The sequence below is a fragment of the Meleagris gallopavo genome, chromosome 5 (genome assembly GCF_000146605.3).
Source record: "Meleagris gallopavo isolate NT-WF06-2002-E0010 breed Aviagen turkey brand Nicholas breeding stock chromosome 5, Turkey_5.1, whole genome shotgun sequence".
Lineage (NCBI taxonomy): Eukaryota > Metazoa > Chordata > Aves > Galliformes > Phasianidae > Meleagris > Meleagris gallopavo.
This window is the reverse complement of record NC_015015.2, coordinates 51,059,647-51,076,810: the sequence shown is the minus strand read 5'-3', so window position 1 is coordinate 51,076,810 and position 17,164 is coordinate 51,059,647. Positions and strand designations below refer to the sequence as shown.

At 41.0% G+C, this 17,164-nt stretch overlaps 1 protein-coding gene across 1 annotated transcript in view; it reads left to right on the top strand.

Moving 5' to 3' along the window:
• Window positions 1–17,164, top strand: part of LOC100541457 (protein AHNAK2) — a 48,840-nt gene that overhangs the window by 958 nt on the left and 30,718 nt on the right. The window contains 1 exon segment of the mRNA XM_031553791.1: window positions 8,602–8,725. Coding sequence (XP_031409651.1) covers window positions 8,716–8,725 — 10 coding nt within the window. The 5' untranslated portion in view covers window positions 8,602–8,715.

Here is a 17,164-nt window from a genome sequence, read left to right as displayed (position 1 = left end):
ATGTTTATAATATCAGTGCTTCTGCAAGTGGAATTTATCTGTCTGGATATTATATCTCAAGAAATACCATTTGCAATATATATAGATATCATGATAACAGACTGACTTGGAACCAGAATCTCTGTACGTTAGTGGTATTTGAGACTTAAGACCAACCTTGAAGAATTAAATAACAGAGATAAGTGATGCTGTCTATAGAAGTGGAATCCTGAATGTCTTCATTGCAAGGCTGATGAGGCCAGGTGACAAAATGCTAGTAAATATGCTGGGTAACAATCTTCTGTCCACCTGTCTAGATCCTTTGCCTCATCCAGCACCTTAATATGTTTCTGAACACATGACTTCAGATGCTCTGAGTTTTATCAGTGGCCACCTGTAGAAAAGCTAAAAAATGTTCTTAATGCTTTGAGAGAAAAGAGAAAAACCATCACTCAAGAGAAAGCACTAGAAGTTTATCCTTCTACAACAAAAACACTGTTCTTACAAAACAAGAAACGCAGAAAGTTGAAAGGTGACTAATTAAAGAGATAGAGAACTTTGCTTACAATCACCTATTGCATACATAAGGGAAAACTTCTAAGCATTGCTTTGCTCTGCATCTTACTACAGTAAAGAAAAACTATAAGGAATTGTGCAGGTCCAAGCAAATTAAAGGAAAAGAAGCTTACGTCAGCCAATTTATTCTCAAAATCCCCATCTTAGCAGTTCAAAAGTCCAGTGTGAAATGGTTGCAGATGTTTAGTGGTGCAGGAAAACACATCATGTCTCAGAATTTATTAGGTTTTATTAGTTATGGTTAAAATGATAAGTGTGACTGGAGCTTTTAATTGCCGTAACTCTGTAACAATGGAGTTAACAATAACTCTTCGACCATAAACTGAAAACTATAAATCTGCATGAGGCCCTGTGCAGCACTGACATGTTCTGTGATGGCTGGAGCTTTTCCGTGGAAGCATGTAGATTTGTTAGTGAAAATTGCATTTTACTATCTTTGGTGTGGCACTCTCATAAAGTAAACTCTACTATTAGATTACGAGGCTTGTGTAAATCTCTAGCTGAAGCCAGCCTGCCTCTAGTCAGAGCCTGTAAGTAATTCATTGGGGATGGCTGCCTTCCAACCTCTATGAAGAGGGTGTTAAAGTCTTCGCAGGCAGACAGGGCAGCAGTAACTTCTAGCACTGATTTGCCAGGGATTTGGAGATGGTGTGTGCTTTATGCTTATAATTGTCTTGGACGCTCAATCTGCATTCACAGCTATGAGGTCAACGTGCCTCTGTTCACTTTTGGCTGTACTTGAAGCTCATCACTGAAACAAAATCCAACTGTCTGTAATCCATAGTAGAGGGAATCACTGTGCTCTGAGTTAACCTCCTGCTGACTTTGGTGGGTTCAGTGCCCTGTGCTCAGTTCAGGGAGGCTGGGCTGGAGCCACTCTTCTTCAGGGAACAACACTGGGAACTTCACTGACACTTTCCATATTGGTATCAGTGTCAGTGGAGGGGGTAGGATGTGCGGTGTTGGGATCGTGTGGAAATATCATGCCTTCTGTGAAGCCATAGGAATGTATATTGCCTTGGTTTCAACCTCTGAGAATGCACAGAGGCTTGGTTTTATTTTTCCTTGAGCCTTCTACTAGGGCAAAGTAGCCGATCTACGCAAGTACGGTAACCAAGGGGCATAAGTAATTTTTTTTCTAGGATTCCTCTAATTAGGAGCTCTAAATAGTCAGAATACCAGCCCATGCATTCCAAAAGTATGAAAGCTACTGGATTATATTCTGAGTGAAAATTATTTTCCGGATAGCATCACCTGACAGCTGCTGCCTTTCCTGCTTCCCTTAGCTGTAACTACCAATCTGCCTGGCAGGCATTTCCCTCCAACACTGAGCAGAAGAGCAGTGCTGAGTGAAGGTTAGACCCTGCTGGGACCGTGCTGCTGTCTCCATGCAGGTGATAGATAGGATAACACTCCTGAGGCAAGAAGGATCCCTCAGATGACCTGCAGCAATGGCAACTCACTAAATCTATGTGTTCACTAATGCCTTGTGCTCAGGATGTTAAGGTAGAGGTTGAAATACATTATTTTATATTGGGGAAACAAAACTGCATGCTAGGGGAGGACGTTTTGCGTGCTAAACACTCCTTACCAACATTTTTATATTCTGTGAGGAGGCTACAGGTAGCTAATTGAATATCTGGAAGGAAGTGCTGCCCTACTGCAGAGCATAGGTCTATAGTTTGCTGTCAGAGAAGGAGGTGCCATGAGTTTGCCATCCATATCTGGCCAAATGCTCTTAGAGAGGGTGAAGCAAAATACATTAATGTTTCTATGGCACATAATAAGCCAAGCTAACCACTGGAGGATGCATCAGCTCCCACGTCCCAGGCACTGCAGCTCTGCAGGGAGTCCCAGGTTGCAGGAACAGTCCCTGTGAAATTCCACTAAGCAAGGATGCAAGTGCCTGAAGAAGAGCAGGCACCTAGCCTGTCCACTCCAGCTGCCCAATAAAGATAGCAGTGTCTTCAGAGGACAGAATTATCTGTTTGTTTTTGTTTTGTTTTGTTTTGTTTTTAATTTAAAGGAGGAGATAAGGTTTATATGATTTCCAAGCCCACTGAAAAATGCTTGAGACTCCAAAATCATAGTAACTTCACTGCTGGACAAATGTTATTTCTCCTCTGTAGCTGAGAACAAACAGCATTTGATTTTGATAGTAGTGACTATGTCTGATATTTGCAGAGTTGGGGAGCAGCTGTTATCCCTGCTGCCATTGGATTTTAAATATCTTTCTACCTGTCCACTGACCTCTCAACAATCCCCCCTTGACTAGTGGTGTGTTTGCATCTCAGCCTCCCAGCATCTAAAAGCAAAGGTTCAAGCTGCATGCATTTCTTCTCATTTCTGCATATTGACAGAAAATCTTCACCATGCAGTGAGTCCTAGAAGCTCCCACACTTCACCAGTCTAATTATCCCTGTTTTTCCTAAGTATCCTCACACTCCAGCACTAGAAAGTTAATGCCATTCCACTTTCCACAGGTCACTTCTTCATTTGCTTGCTGTGTGGTTTGCCACAGCATCCAGAGTTTTGACTCTCAGCAAGTCTTAACTCTCCTTTTCCCTCAAAATAAGTATGCGCCTGAAGTTTTCCTTTCCTTGCCTCACGTTGTTCTTGTTGTAATCCAAAGATCCAGCTTTGACAGAATTATATGGGGCAGTGAACTGAAAAATGGAAATTTCAGCTTGAAGGAGAAGCTCAAAGGAATTCCAGGATGTTCTTGCCACATAGCAAGAGCTACTTTAACCAATGTTGGCATTATATTCCAAAGGGGAAAAAATGCCTAAGAGGTATTAGACATAATTTTGAGAATTAGTTAGAAAACAGCTTTTGGTGAGCCTCAAAGAGGTTAACAGCTCACCCTCAGGTCAGATAAGTATCCAAAAAGTTGCGGGCTTCTTGTTTGCTTGAAATTTCTGAGTGTTTATCAGAAGGCTTATGAGCTGGAGATCTGTGAAACTAATGTGAGAAAGCTAGTGGTTTCAGGTGATGATATTCCTTGGTGTGAGCTGAGCTTTCCCTGTTACCATTTCTAAAATCAGCCCAAAGCAGAAAATTTACAAGAATGCAAAAATGTCGTTAAACATTCCCCAAATATTTTCATATATGCCAGAATGGGTCTGATTTATGTTCTAGTGAAAGGTTGCATTGATTTTTATACGAACTGTGTCCTCACCCTCCTTAAGGTTGGCTTTTTTCACATAATGGGCTTGATTGTGAGGAAAAAAATGACTTGTGCAACAAATAGCTTGGACAATTCAGTGTTGAATTAAAGTGAACTCAGTCAGAGCCCATTTTGGAGGCAGAGTGGGCATTTCCTCGTGAGAATGACCTGCATGTATGGTTTGTACTCACGGTGATGGATGACTACGAACGCAAATAATGTGCACAGTTATGAGGATAACTAATTTGTCATGCTTGCTATGACCAGAGTGCTGGAGGTGTTATGAAAGGCAGTGTGTTCATAGGCCTGGCTATTACTCACTACTTCTGGGGAAAGTGTTTGTCTAGAAGATTATCAACTTTGATGTAAAACAGACTTTAGAAAAGTATTTCACACACCGGTATTTACAAGAGGACATTTCAGTTATTCTGTGATTTACAGAGCTGGATGGAAGCAGAACCCCACAGATCTATCATGAGGAAAACACATTTAGTAATAGCACAGAAATCAGTGATCTAAGTCAATATTTGGATTCGTTGTCCTCAGTGGATTTAACAACCATTTCTGTCAGTCTAACAGGAATCTGTGAATGAAATAGGTTGAGTAGAGATAGCAGGAAAAAATTATTTCTTTTTATAGTTATACCTTCTTAGAGATTAAAGAAAAGCTTTTGGATAACTGCACTGGATTACGCCAGGAAATCTCATCATAGGGAATAAATTACATAATTATAATGTATATACTTATTCTTTACCAACACTGTATACACTGCAGCAAAAAGATATATTTTGGAGCAGGGGAACCCACTGTGTGCTCCTCTGCCACAGCCAATACCAGCCTGCAGAGCTTTGTGCTGCAGTGCAGAACAGCACACATAGAATACAGCCTCGTGAGCCCAAGGGGCTTCCCCTTGCACCAGAGCAAAGAGAATAAAGAAGAGGTACAAAAAAGCCATGACAGTTAGCATTTTCTCCTTCCCAAAAATCCTTCTTTTTTAAATACCTGATAAGAGATGGAGAAGGAAGGAAAACCATCATCTTCTAATCCCAAACAGGAGCTGGCTGTCACCCCAGCACAAACAGACCTGCTAACTATTCATTAGCTCTGTTCTTGTGAGGAGACAGAGATGGACTGTGATAAGTTTTTGGCTCTCAGATACACTTGAAAAATACAGGCGTGGACAGCCAGGGCCTGCATGCTCAGTCAGAGGGAGCTGGGACTGGCCAAGCTGGCACTGACCAATTGCAGGAAGAAGCAATGTCCTTAACCTGGCTGCACATCCATTGGAGAGAAGGAGTGATGCTTTTCTGCTCTGAAGAGGATTTGCAGAAGCAAACACCTCTGGGAGGAAGGCAGAGTCAAATCTGTCAGAATTACTATTGTTTTACAAAAAAGCCACAACCCAGTTATGTTTCTCAAGATTTATTCTTGTCATTTATTGCTGCTGCAGGCTGATTGCAGGTTAATGTTCTCACCACAGTAAGTGAAAAATAGCCACCTACTAGATGTGCCTCAGAGGACTTACAAGCTTTGTGTCCAGCCAATCAAGCTAAACAGGGGTGGCAGAAATGAGGAAATAGTTTTACAGGGAAAGGAAGGAGGCTTTTTTGGGCTGTGTTTTGGTTTGTCTCATTGTCTAGAAGATCCGAGAAATTTGCAGTCATAATAAATCCCTGCTGGTTGGAGCAAAGCTGGGGATCCTGTAATCCAGCATGTGGGTGCATGCAAAGTGCTTGTGGTGCAGGCACGCTGAATGGCCACATGCAATTGTTTTCTGAAATAAAGGGAATCTTGCAAAAAGAAGCTTAATATTTTAGGTAGACTGCAGCTGCTAAAATTTTTCTTCCCACTGTCAAGTCGTGCCCTGTGAGTGTTTGGAGGAAAGACGGACACAACATGTAACACTGCATTTCCTCATGACGTCTGTCCAGCTCCTCTGAAGTCCCCTCCGGTAGCCACAGCAGCTCACAGGCAGCAGAGTTATGGCAACACAACACAACACTTACCGCTCTCTGACAGACTTTTATAAATACAGGCAGGAAAAACAGAGAGGCTTTTGCCTTGAGGATGAAAAATAGTTAGAGTGCTTTTAACTACTCAGAGACCTGAACTCACCTTGGGCTGAAAGAGGTAATGATACTCTGCTGGAAGGGCACGACTTGTTCTCGTGAAATTAGATTACGTTGGTTTTAGAAAGTACATGGAACTGGCCCTCTGCACAGACTCCACAGGTGGTTCAGCAACCAAATATTAAATAATTGTATGCTCTTCAAAAAATAAACAGATGGAAAATTGATACTAATGAGCCACCAATCTTTAAGCAGAACTCAGAACATTCAGTCCAAGAATTGTCCTGTCAAATTCTTATTCAAATTCAGATATCTGTCAACACAATACAAAGGTACATAGCCTTAGATTTAAACCTGTACTTATAAAAATAATGATGCTGCTTCTTTTTTTAATAGTAGATAAGTGTTTGCTGGCTGAGTTGCAACTATAGTCTTTTTGCAATTAGCAGTTCTTTGCAAATATGTGTATATGCAATACATATCTGTATAATATGTGCTTAGGCAAGTTTTGCACTGATAGACAAGTTGGCAGAGAAATCAGTTTTCGTTGTCCATCAGGGCTGGATTCAATAGAAATGTTGGCTGACTTCATCACAAGCCTTGGAAGCCATTAGAGTATTCAAGACTTAGGCAGTCAGATGCCTGCTTTTATTTCTATTGACAAAGGAAGAGGGGGGATGAGTAAATGTAAAACATTTCCTTTCAACATTGAGCTCAGAGAAGGCAGCGTGGTGCAGGGAGGAGGTGGGATCCAGGACATCTGGGTTGTATTTATTGCTGGCTTTGCTGCCAACTTGCTTTGTGACTTTGTGCAAGTCACTTTTTTGCTTTGCTACCTCACTTTTTGTGAGACAGGGAGAGCTGGTCACCTTCATGAGGTGCTCTGTGCAAGTGCAGGGACTTTCTTGGTGGCCATGACTAGATGCTGCAGCATGTCTATGTGCATTATATCAGACAATGCTGGCTAGGTGATCAGTACCCCAGAGTATGCCATTGGAGAACCCAAAGTGAAAGGTGCTCACTGTGTAGCACTGCACTAGTATAAATACCTACCATAGGTATTAGTAACCAGTGCCTTCTGTTACTTCAGATGGGAAGGTCATTCACGGCGTGAGTCAGGTTTGCAGCCTCTCATCCGTGCTTATGATCTTACAAGATGAGCATGCTATAGTTTCATTGAGGCCAATGGATGTTTTCCTTGAGTATGCACGGAATGAAATCTGAGTGCTTCATGATTTGATCCTGTGATACTGAATGACCAGCAGGTATCATCTGAGTCCTACAGAGTTTTGTAGACTTCCAGTTGTGGCATTTTCCTATCCATTTAGCCTACTGCTGGGTTAGAATAACTTTCATGAATATCCCCTTGAAAATGCCTGGAACACTAGAGCTTGGTCAGACCGTCCTCTCCACAGAGCTGTATACAATCACACATTTCTCTATTAAGCGCTGGGAGAGACGATGGGAGAACTTGCCATGAATTGTGATAATCCTGTCTTTATTCAGAGTAGAATCTGTGAATAAAGATGCAGTGTAGGGCCAGAGTAATTAACAGAAAACACCAATCTTTTCTGTGTCTGTTCATTATGTAGCAATAGTCTTATTTATTTTTTTCACCCATGAAGGAGAGAAATTATTAAGAATAACAGAGCAATGATACAGATTTTCCAAAGATAGAGAGCAAAGATACAAATTTTGCCTGGCATAATGTAGATTTGCTGTAAACTATTCTAGATTAGGAATCACTTTAACTGCTCTGATCTTTTCTCCTGTGCAGGGTAGACATGCATTTTTCTTCCCATGGTAACATATTTGGCAACCTGAATCAGGCAAGTGAACTGGGGTGCGAGACACCTGAGTTCATCCTTATGTTTGGTAGTAGCACAGTCACATTGCCTCTCTCTTTGCTTTCCGCTATGCTCTGTCCACTGTCCTCTCCCTTTGTCTCTCCCCATTGGTTTGATGAAAAAGCTGATTGGGATAGCATTGTTCTTTCGCTGTGTATTTGTACAATGTAGTGAGTGTCACTCTTGGGACAGGCTCTTGGAAACTCCTGAGGTATAAATCGTACTAGAAATTAATTAAGTGAATATCACTGTCTTAGGTGTCAAGATAAAGTGTAAAAATTATCTTCAGTAAAGTGATCTGAATGTTTTATAGTGTGATCCAAAGCTTCTCCAGACTTCATAGGCTTAAATCCATCCCTTAACATCCAGCCAGGACTTCCTGCAGTGTACTCCAGTGCTACACAGACAAGTCTGCAGTGTGAAATAAAAGTTGTGCTTGAGTTGCTGAGGGTTAAAGCCAGTTATTCCCACAGTTCCCATTTCCTAATGTTTTTCCATTCTTGATGTTCTTCACTTTTAATGTTCGTAGTAGCTCATGCCAAAAAAGGTGTTTCCTATCATGTTCTGCTCGCATTGTGTTGCGAGGATTTTGTTTTTATTCCATATTTTCAATCCCCAGAGAGCTAAGGTTAGTCATAAACTTGCTTTTGGCTATCAGATTCATGTGTGGTTTGCTATAGCAACAAACAAAAGCATTAGTCAGAAACTGGCATGAAGCTATAAACACATATTTTTTTGTGATATTACCCAGAGTTAGCTTAATTTATGTGGTACACTGTTGCCACACAACTGAGTCCCAGTTAGACTACTATTGTAGAATATGAGCTTTATTAAAAATACAAAGAATATATTACAGTGAAATGATCAAATCAGTGAATTGATGTTGTCATTTGAAGATCGTAAGCTGAATTCTGCTATTGCACTGCTGTAAGTCAGTCTGAACTCCTTCATCATGTATACTTAGGTCAGAGGACAATATCTCAACGTGGATCTATCGGATAAGAGGAAAATCATCATCAAGCAAACAAAAAGGCACTTTGCCTTTGCTGTTTCAACTCCATAATTTTACTGCAGCAAAATGATTAGAGGTAAGCATTATCAGATTGCAGTAGATGGATTCAGTTCATTGCCAACAGAGTTGGAAAGCATTATCTGCAGCATGGCAGGGACGGGGAGGCTTGGTTAAAGATAGTCTCTCCGGATGTGTTGATGCAGCACTGGGAAGGTGCGGTTTGTGCAGAGCCACTGTCCATCTGGCTCTGGGGACGAGAGGAGTGGCTTGTGCAGCAAGCACTGGCATCTCTGAGGAGCTGGCTGGGTTTGCGCAGCATTCACTGAAATCCCACAGCTAGACAGCTACCAGTCCGTGAGCCAGCTCGTTTAAAGGTTGCCTCAGAGGGTCTGTGGAAGCGGTGATTATTGCCTAAGCAGGGCAGGCACATTCCTGTTAATTCTTTATTCCAACTGTTTGTCTTCGCTGCACCTTTTCAGGAACGTGAGCCCTCCTTGTTTTTGACAGCTGTATTTAATGGAAAACACATGCATGAGAAATGTGTTTTCCAGTCTCCCTGGGCTGGCATTGTTCAGAAAGGAGAGCTTATACTTCCCTAGAAACCGTTTGGATACGTTTTCAGACCCCTCTCTTCAGGCATTTAGCTGTAGAAGTGTTTGTGACCTTCTCTGCTAAACTGTATGCGGAATAAGATATGAGTACTATCCATGTGTGTCCAAGCAATGAGTAACAACTGTCCCAGAGCCTTTATATCCCTATATGATGCTATTACCAGTCCAGGAGTTCTTAAATGGACTGGTGGTTCCAGCTGCAGCAGATAAGCCCGCAGCAACGTGTACTTTGCATGGCACTCTTAAAATGGGCCTTTGACATCCAGGGATCAGGAACAAGATCTAGCACCAAGTGTTGGCAAGCTGTGTTCCAAAAATCAAAGAACTCTTTTCCCTGAATCAATCAGTGGAAGAACATGTCCCAGCTGACCTTACATTTTTGTCCTGGCCCTGTTCACTATGCTTAGCTCAGCATAATGGCCCTGAGTTCTGAGCACTGGTGTCTTTTCAAAATCTTTTGAGATAATCTTACTGTATCAGATTTGCCTAGCACGAAAGTGTAAAAGGACTTATTGTTGAGATAGCAGCTCCTGAAGTAGGACCGACTGTAGGCAATGGATGGGTTGTATTGGTTGATTTCCCATCCATGCCCAATTGCATCAAACCATGCACTGAAAGATGCCGAAGAATTTCTTTCAAAACAGGTACACGCTGGTTTCTTGTCCTCTTCAAAGATCAGCCTGGACATTTTTCTGTTTCCTTTTTCCCTTTGTCAAAAAGGGACAGACCTTTCCCATAGGAATGTTGAAAGGATGTTGAGGCACTGGCACAGGTTGTCTAGAGAGGTGGTGGATGCCTCATCCCTGGAGACACTAAAGGTGAGGCTGAACCTCAGGGCTCTGAGCACCTGATGAAGCTGTCAGTGTCTGTGTTCAGTGTAAAGGAGTTGGGCCGGATGGTCTTTAAGGATCCCTCCCAACTCAGGTGATTCTATGATTCTCTGAAGTAGTGTTCAAATTACTTGTAATAAAGAAAAAACAAATTCTGCGCTCAGAATAGTTGCAGAAGTCTGTCAAACCCAACCCCAAGCAGTAGTATATAAAGCAAATTGTTCAGTCAGTGCTGAAATGTTATTGACATCTACTTTCACAGAGAACCTTGGGAATACAGAATTCAAAAATACTACGCTAAGATAATGATGAAGCTTTTTGTTTTTTGACAGTAAATTGAAAATTATTCCACCTTAAGATTTCAAGGTAGGAATCACTTTCCTTTTCAGGCTTCACTGAAAGCTTTATGTGATTTATACTCTGTTTATACTTCTGATATGTTAGTCTCAATCTAGAACAGCTGTTCATAAAGAAAAATATTACAATGTGCCTTCAAAAGGAGCACATCCTGTTTTAAACGAATTGAAAAAATATTTACCCTATGTTTGAACAGAGCATTATGATAAAGAAAGTTACTTATTTCATAAAATAACATTATTTTCTTATGACAAGAAGGGCTCTGAATGTTTGCAACTGTTATGATTCAGCCTTAGGGTTGATAATCAAACCCAAAAAATAGCTTTCTTGGTGCTTTCAAACAACTCCACCCATCTCAATTATTCTCCCAGTTACTACATGAGTGAACCTCAGCACAGTTAATTTCTCATTAGTTCAGTCTTTAATCTTAAAGAAATCCAGGATTGTAGTAACGAGTCTTTAAAAACTGTCTTTTTTTTTTTTTCCCCTGTTGTTTATACTAGCTTCTGTGAAACATAAAACTGAAGTCTACTTCCTTAACTAAATTATGCTTTCATCTAATCTGTTAGACAAGCATGCTGCTTTTTATTTTTGGGTGCCCCAGTGGGTGTCTAAAATGGTGCAGAGGGGGAAAATGAGATGATTCAAATAATTCTCCTTCTATAACTTAATACGTAAATCCAGTGCTTTTCAGCCTCAACTTTATGATTCTAATTTCAAGGAGTACTGATTAAGTTCACAAATTGAATACGTAAATGAGAAACCGTTATCAAATTGGAGTTTAGTATATGCTGAGGCAAAAAGGGAATTCTGGTGTATACCTTTGCTAGGGAAAGCCTTCCAAAAAAGAGGTGAGCACCAAGTAACCAAAACAAAGAGGCAGTGTTTTCAGAAAGAATTGGTAGGTCATCTGTTGAATTTTTTTGAAAACTGACTATTTAGGGACTGAAAACTCAGTCTGTAGTTCACATTTGAACTACATTGATGTGAATAGTGCTATATTCATAAATTTATTAATTGACTCAGTGCATGAATTTACCTGAAAATGAGCTTTTGTGCTTTTGTAAACTCTCAGTTTGTTTCCAGAAACTCTTAGTTTGTAGGGAGACTTCCCTACACTACATAAAAACAAGAGAAATTGGGCGGTGCCAAATACTGCCTTGCTACTAGCATCACTGTTTATTGACAGAAAATATTTTTATCTTAACAAAGTGAGGGAATGACTAACTTTATCTTTGATGTAAAATATTTTCCCACAAGTATTTTCTGTCACCTTTTCCCCATATCTCTGGTATTACATATACATTAAGGAACTTAAAAGCTTAGAAGATATTTTCTTCTGGCGTGATTTACGTCCAAACAAGTTGCCCGGGGAACTCTTTCTCAAACAGAAAACCTGCTTCCAAGGGCTGTTATTTATATAAAAGCCCCCATAAAAGGTTGTGAAAAAGCTACAGGGTTTTTTCCTGCATTCCTGTTTTGAGAGGGGCTATACCCAGCATACCAGAGAGACATGCACAGTAACATCCCTCTATTAATACTGCTAAATCTGGGTATTTAATTTTGACTGAATTTTATCAGCAGAGTCAAGAGAAATAAAAGTCTTCCTAGAGAGCAAGAATCTTTAGCTTAAACTATGTAAATACACAATATATAAATATAATCATAAAATCACAGAATCACCAACGTTGGAAAAAACCTCTAAGATCTTCCAGTCCAATCATTCACCTACTATCAATATTTCCCTACTAAACCATGTCCCTCAGTACAACATCTAAACAGTTCCTGAACACCTCCAGGGACAGTGACTCAACCACGTCCCTGGGCAGCCCGTTCCAGTGCCTGACCACTCTCTTGGAGGAGAAGTATTTCCTAACGTCCAACTTAATCTTTTTTTTACAACACATTGATTCTGGTTATGATGTTTCTTAAGTGGTTTTGAGCGGTGATCCCTTTTGAAAAATCTGTTTCTAACTTGGAGTAGTAAGTGGCATTTATAGAAAGCCTGTATGCATTGGTTTGGGCTTTTTACATAATGTTAGTATTCCTTCTGAGACACGTTCTTAGGGGAAGAACGTGCATCCTATCAATAGCACTGAGAATTAGCATCCTTCTTTAGTGAGAGAGCAGGCAGTAGTCAGCTTATCCTGCTCCTTCCTGAGGGGCATGGTTTAGAGGTATGGTGAGGATGGGTTGATGGTTGGAATAGATGATTTTGGTGATCTTTTCCAACCTTAGTGATCTCTAGATCACCACCGGGCTACTTTAAGAGACAGCTTTGGGCTATGGCTGCTACTTCTCAAGCAATACTTTCTCTGAAGACTGAGAAATTTAGTTTGCAGGGCTGTCAATCAAGACTACACAGGGAGAATGATGGTTTTTAATATATTTGTCTGATTGTTTCTAATTCTGGACAGGGCTGTGTTTTGGTAATGTAGCAGGCAGTCTGCTGTGGGAGAAACCTAGATTCTTGGGGTGATGAATCAGTGAGGAGAGGGAATGTGGGAAAGTGAATTCATGTGAGCTTTATGGGCCTTATCTGTAATAGGCACCCACCTGCCGCTGCTTCTAGGCAAGCCATTGTAAGAGTTGAATTCACAGCTATCTAGTGGGGAGGACAGCAAGACGAGTGCAACCCATGGGAGGAAGGCAGCTTCACACTCACTTTCATAAGGCTTGTTTGTTATATAGATGGAGGAGGAGTTTATTTCTGAGGAATATCAGAAACAACCCTGGTTGTTTTGTTGGTGCCAAGAGCATTTTCCAGCTGCCTTTTTCACCCTGTCATTTTCAGCTGTATTTTAACCAGCAAGACAAAGGATAAATGAGGATAGAAAAATTCAGGTATCAGCCACTACCGCCCGCTTTTGCTGTTTGATTTGGACATCATTCTAGCACTGTTCTCACAACAAACTTGAGTAGGGAGTTTCTTTTCAAACATTCTGTCACTCCTGTAAAATATTCTTTTTCAGTACTAGGTGAGATATTGGACTATTCAAATACTTTACTAAGTATTTTATTCTAGCACCAGAAGAATTGTGTGGATCCAGCTAAATGCTTTCATTAATCACGAGAACTACTGAAATCGTGTTGCAGTAATTTTCACCAAAGTAGTGGAAAATGGTGGTAGCTGGATCAAACCCACTGACCCAGGATCTGGAAAATTTCAATTTGGCAAAAGAAAAAAAAAGGGAAAAAAAAATCCCCTGTGCTTTTCTTGCTTAAATATGACTCAAGCTGAGAGTCTGTGCAGAGCCCTGTTAGGGTGCTTTTGTTCTGATGGTGTGTAATGTCCTATGGATTCTGTTAAGTTTATCTTTACGATCAGAGGAAAGATGTACGACTGTAAAAATAAAGAGCTCCTTTCTGATTGCTATCATGAAAGGTTTTGCTCACATTCTGAAGTCTGAGCAGGCATGCTTTTAATAGTTTTAAATCTGTGGACAGAGCTTATCAATAAACACACACTCATGGGAAAGCCATTCACTCCCCTTTTCATCTAGGGGCTCTGAGTTTCTCTTTTTATGGTAGTGTTTATATCTGTTCTTAGATGCCAGTGCTCCTCCACATCTTCCCTGATATTTGTCAACCTGTAGAAAATGCTCTGCAAAATCCTATACAGCTCAGTCTGGGGTGTAAGAAACTTTAGTTCCCTGAATGCTGCTCTAATTTGCAGAGCAGAGGCTTGTTCTCTTTGATGAAAATAGGAGCTAACTTCACAAACAGCTCTCTGGCTGGGAGAGGAGGCTGATGATTGTAATAGGTGCATTTTCTGATTTCAGAAGATTTTGAGATGAGATGATTTGAAGGCTTTTAATGAAGTACTCTAACTGCCTACAAGGGCAGCTTAACATACCAAGGCTTTGATTTGAAACATCTTGTCCATGCCTTGAATGGAAGGAAACTATTCACACGTTGGTTATTTGGGAGTAGCCGCTCCTTCAGCGCTGCTCCAAGCCCCTGCTTTCAGCTCGGAGGCTCAGTTACATTCATCACGGTGCAAGTATGCAGCTAAGTGACAGAGTGCAGCCAGGGGGTTTTACCAAACCAAATGCAAAACAAAGGCGGGAGTGGAGCTCAAACACAGACCAAACTGGTTCTGATAGCATCCTGCAGATAGGAAGGCCTGTTAAACCCCTTCAGCTGCATGCATCATCATTATTGCCATTCCACAGGCTAGACCTTTGGCCTTCATCCCACAGAATCCTAGAATTTCAGGGCTTGGTGGGGAGGGTCCCTTTCCCAACTCAGGGGTTGCTATTCCTCGTTATATCACTTTTTTCTGAGTCAGAGCGGCTGTTTTTTCCACTGTGGCAGTAGTTCATTTGGGAGCTGACAAGTTAGTTAACCTAGGCGAAGCACCGGGTGCCCCCTCTCTCGCTGGCAGTGGTTCAAATGAAGTAACGTAGCATTCCTGGCAGAGGGTGGGAGAGGCAGCCTTCTGCGTGACATTGCACCCGCACCTCCCCACTGCCAGCAGTGCTGCCCGGATAGAGTGACAGGCAAAGCATTCCTGCTGCGGTCCTGCCATGCCCCGCAGCTCTGCCCAGCAGTTGCTGTAACGCAGCCCATGGGATCTCGCAGGACAATGGAATGAAACCAGTTCTCTGAAACGTGCTTGCAAGTTTCTGTAAAAAAATGGACCTCTGGGTTTTTAGCTGATGCTTCTCCCCAGCATAGTTGGAGCTGCTTACCGATAATGCCTTGAGGAAGCTTCCCTAAGGAGCATGGTGCATGTGTATGGTTTACTTGCAGTTCCTTTCAGATTCTTACCTTCACCAAGCATTGCTTGCAGGATAGTTTGTCTCACAGACAGCATTGTTTGCTTGGAAGACTGTGGCTGTTCCACATTGCCCAGGATGATGTGCATGGTGGGGATGAACAGCTATAGCCAAGGCCCTCATGCTGAGCACACCCCTGTATATTCTTATTTGCTGGGTTTTTGTTTTTTGGGGGGGTTTTGGGAAATTTGCAGCTGAATCCAAGCTATGGTGTTAAGGCAGATGCTGTTTGCCATGCAGTCTGCGGACACAAATCTGCCATGGTTTCTTTTTAACAGCAGCCCTTGAAGGCTTCTAGTCTTCTTTAATGTAGCTTGAGGTCATCACTTCCATGTGTAATTTGAGCTGTAGAATAAAGCTCCGGGAGAAACAAAGAAAAATAGTAAAACATTTGAGGCTGCTGCTGGTACTGAGTAACTATTTTTGTGCTTGTGCATATTATTTGCAGAACATTTTTTAGCAGGGGGATTTGGCAAATCGGGGCTCATCAAGCCAGTTGATGCAGCTAGGAGAACACAAAGATCTACAGATCTCTGAACCCACAAGGAGTACAGCTGAGTGGAAAGTAGTGAATATTGTTTTTTAAGTGCCAAGAATTCATTTTTATATTCAGAAAATGGTAGTCGAGATAGAAAAGATTTTTCGCAGTCAATGTAACCTTGTGAAGGCTTTTAAAAAATCCAGTTTTAGACTATTTTTCAGTCGTGAGCTTAAATACTTGATGATGCTGCCTAGCTGAAATAACATTCTAATTAGTTGGTTGATCTACATTTATTCATCACTCCTCAGTCTCCTGGAATGTTCTTGGAAATCCAAAGAACCCAGTGCAAGACACATGCATTAATTAAGTAACCTATCAAAATAATTGAGACCATGGATTGGGATAGATAAAAAATAAAATTGGGTATGGAAAACACCAAGGATGCCAAAGAAAAAGTAAAATATTTGAATGCTGCCTTTTTGCTTATTACTTCAAAGCGAGGATTTTCTCTTAGCCAACTCAAGTCAGATGAACTTACCTATCAGAAAATGTACTCTTGAGAGGCTGAGTTAAATGCCAAGCATGTGCATAGTGTTCCTGTTACCAAGTGCTTTTCTGAACTGGGAGCTAGAATTTTAAATATTCTAATTATTCTAAATATTTTCTATTTCAAATATGAGAAGCGAATCAGATGGGACTGTGGGGCTCTGAGGGAAGAAAAGGAATCCAAGCAATTGTGATACCTGAAAGAGGGGGAGAATGAGCCATGGACTAAAGATTTGGGCACAGTGTTTGTTTCAAGAAAGGCATTCCATTTAGAAAACAGGAGCTAAGCAGTGTCTAAGCATGAGTCCTGTAACTGGCTGTGGGCTCGAGGCTGTTGTTTCCATAAAAGCCAGGTCAACGCTGACAAATGGAAAGGTTTGTGTTTTAGCACAGCTAAGAAATGATAGTATACACCAAATCCTAGTAGAGAAAAGGCATGGTTTTGTGTCTTTCATATATTAACAAAGAATAATAAACGAGTGAGCAAAGCATAAACATGTCTTGTATGTTTACCACAGCTCAGGTTCTGTCTATTAAGAGAAACCCAGTGTTGAAGCAAAGTTGGATAATTCATGCCAGTCAGTACGTAGCAGAATGAAACCTCTTCTCCTGGATCAGGATCTTACCTGAGAATGAGCAATACTTAATCTTTGTCAAAAATATGTGCAATGATTGCTCAGATCTCAGATTTCCCCAGTCTGGGTTAAAATCCCAGGGAAAACAAAACAAGAGTGGGATTTTAGTTTGCTCCCACAAAAATAAACAAATAAAACAAAATAAAACAAAAGAAAGCCACTTTTGGCAGAAAATCTAACATAACAGTACTATGAAACCTTAAGAAGAAAGAAGGGAATACAATCTGTAAGAATTTGATCTGGAATGAACAGCAAAATAGGTTAGTTTCTTTTT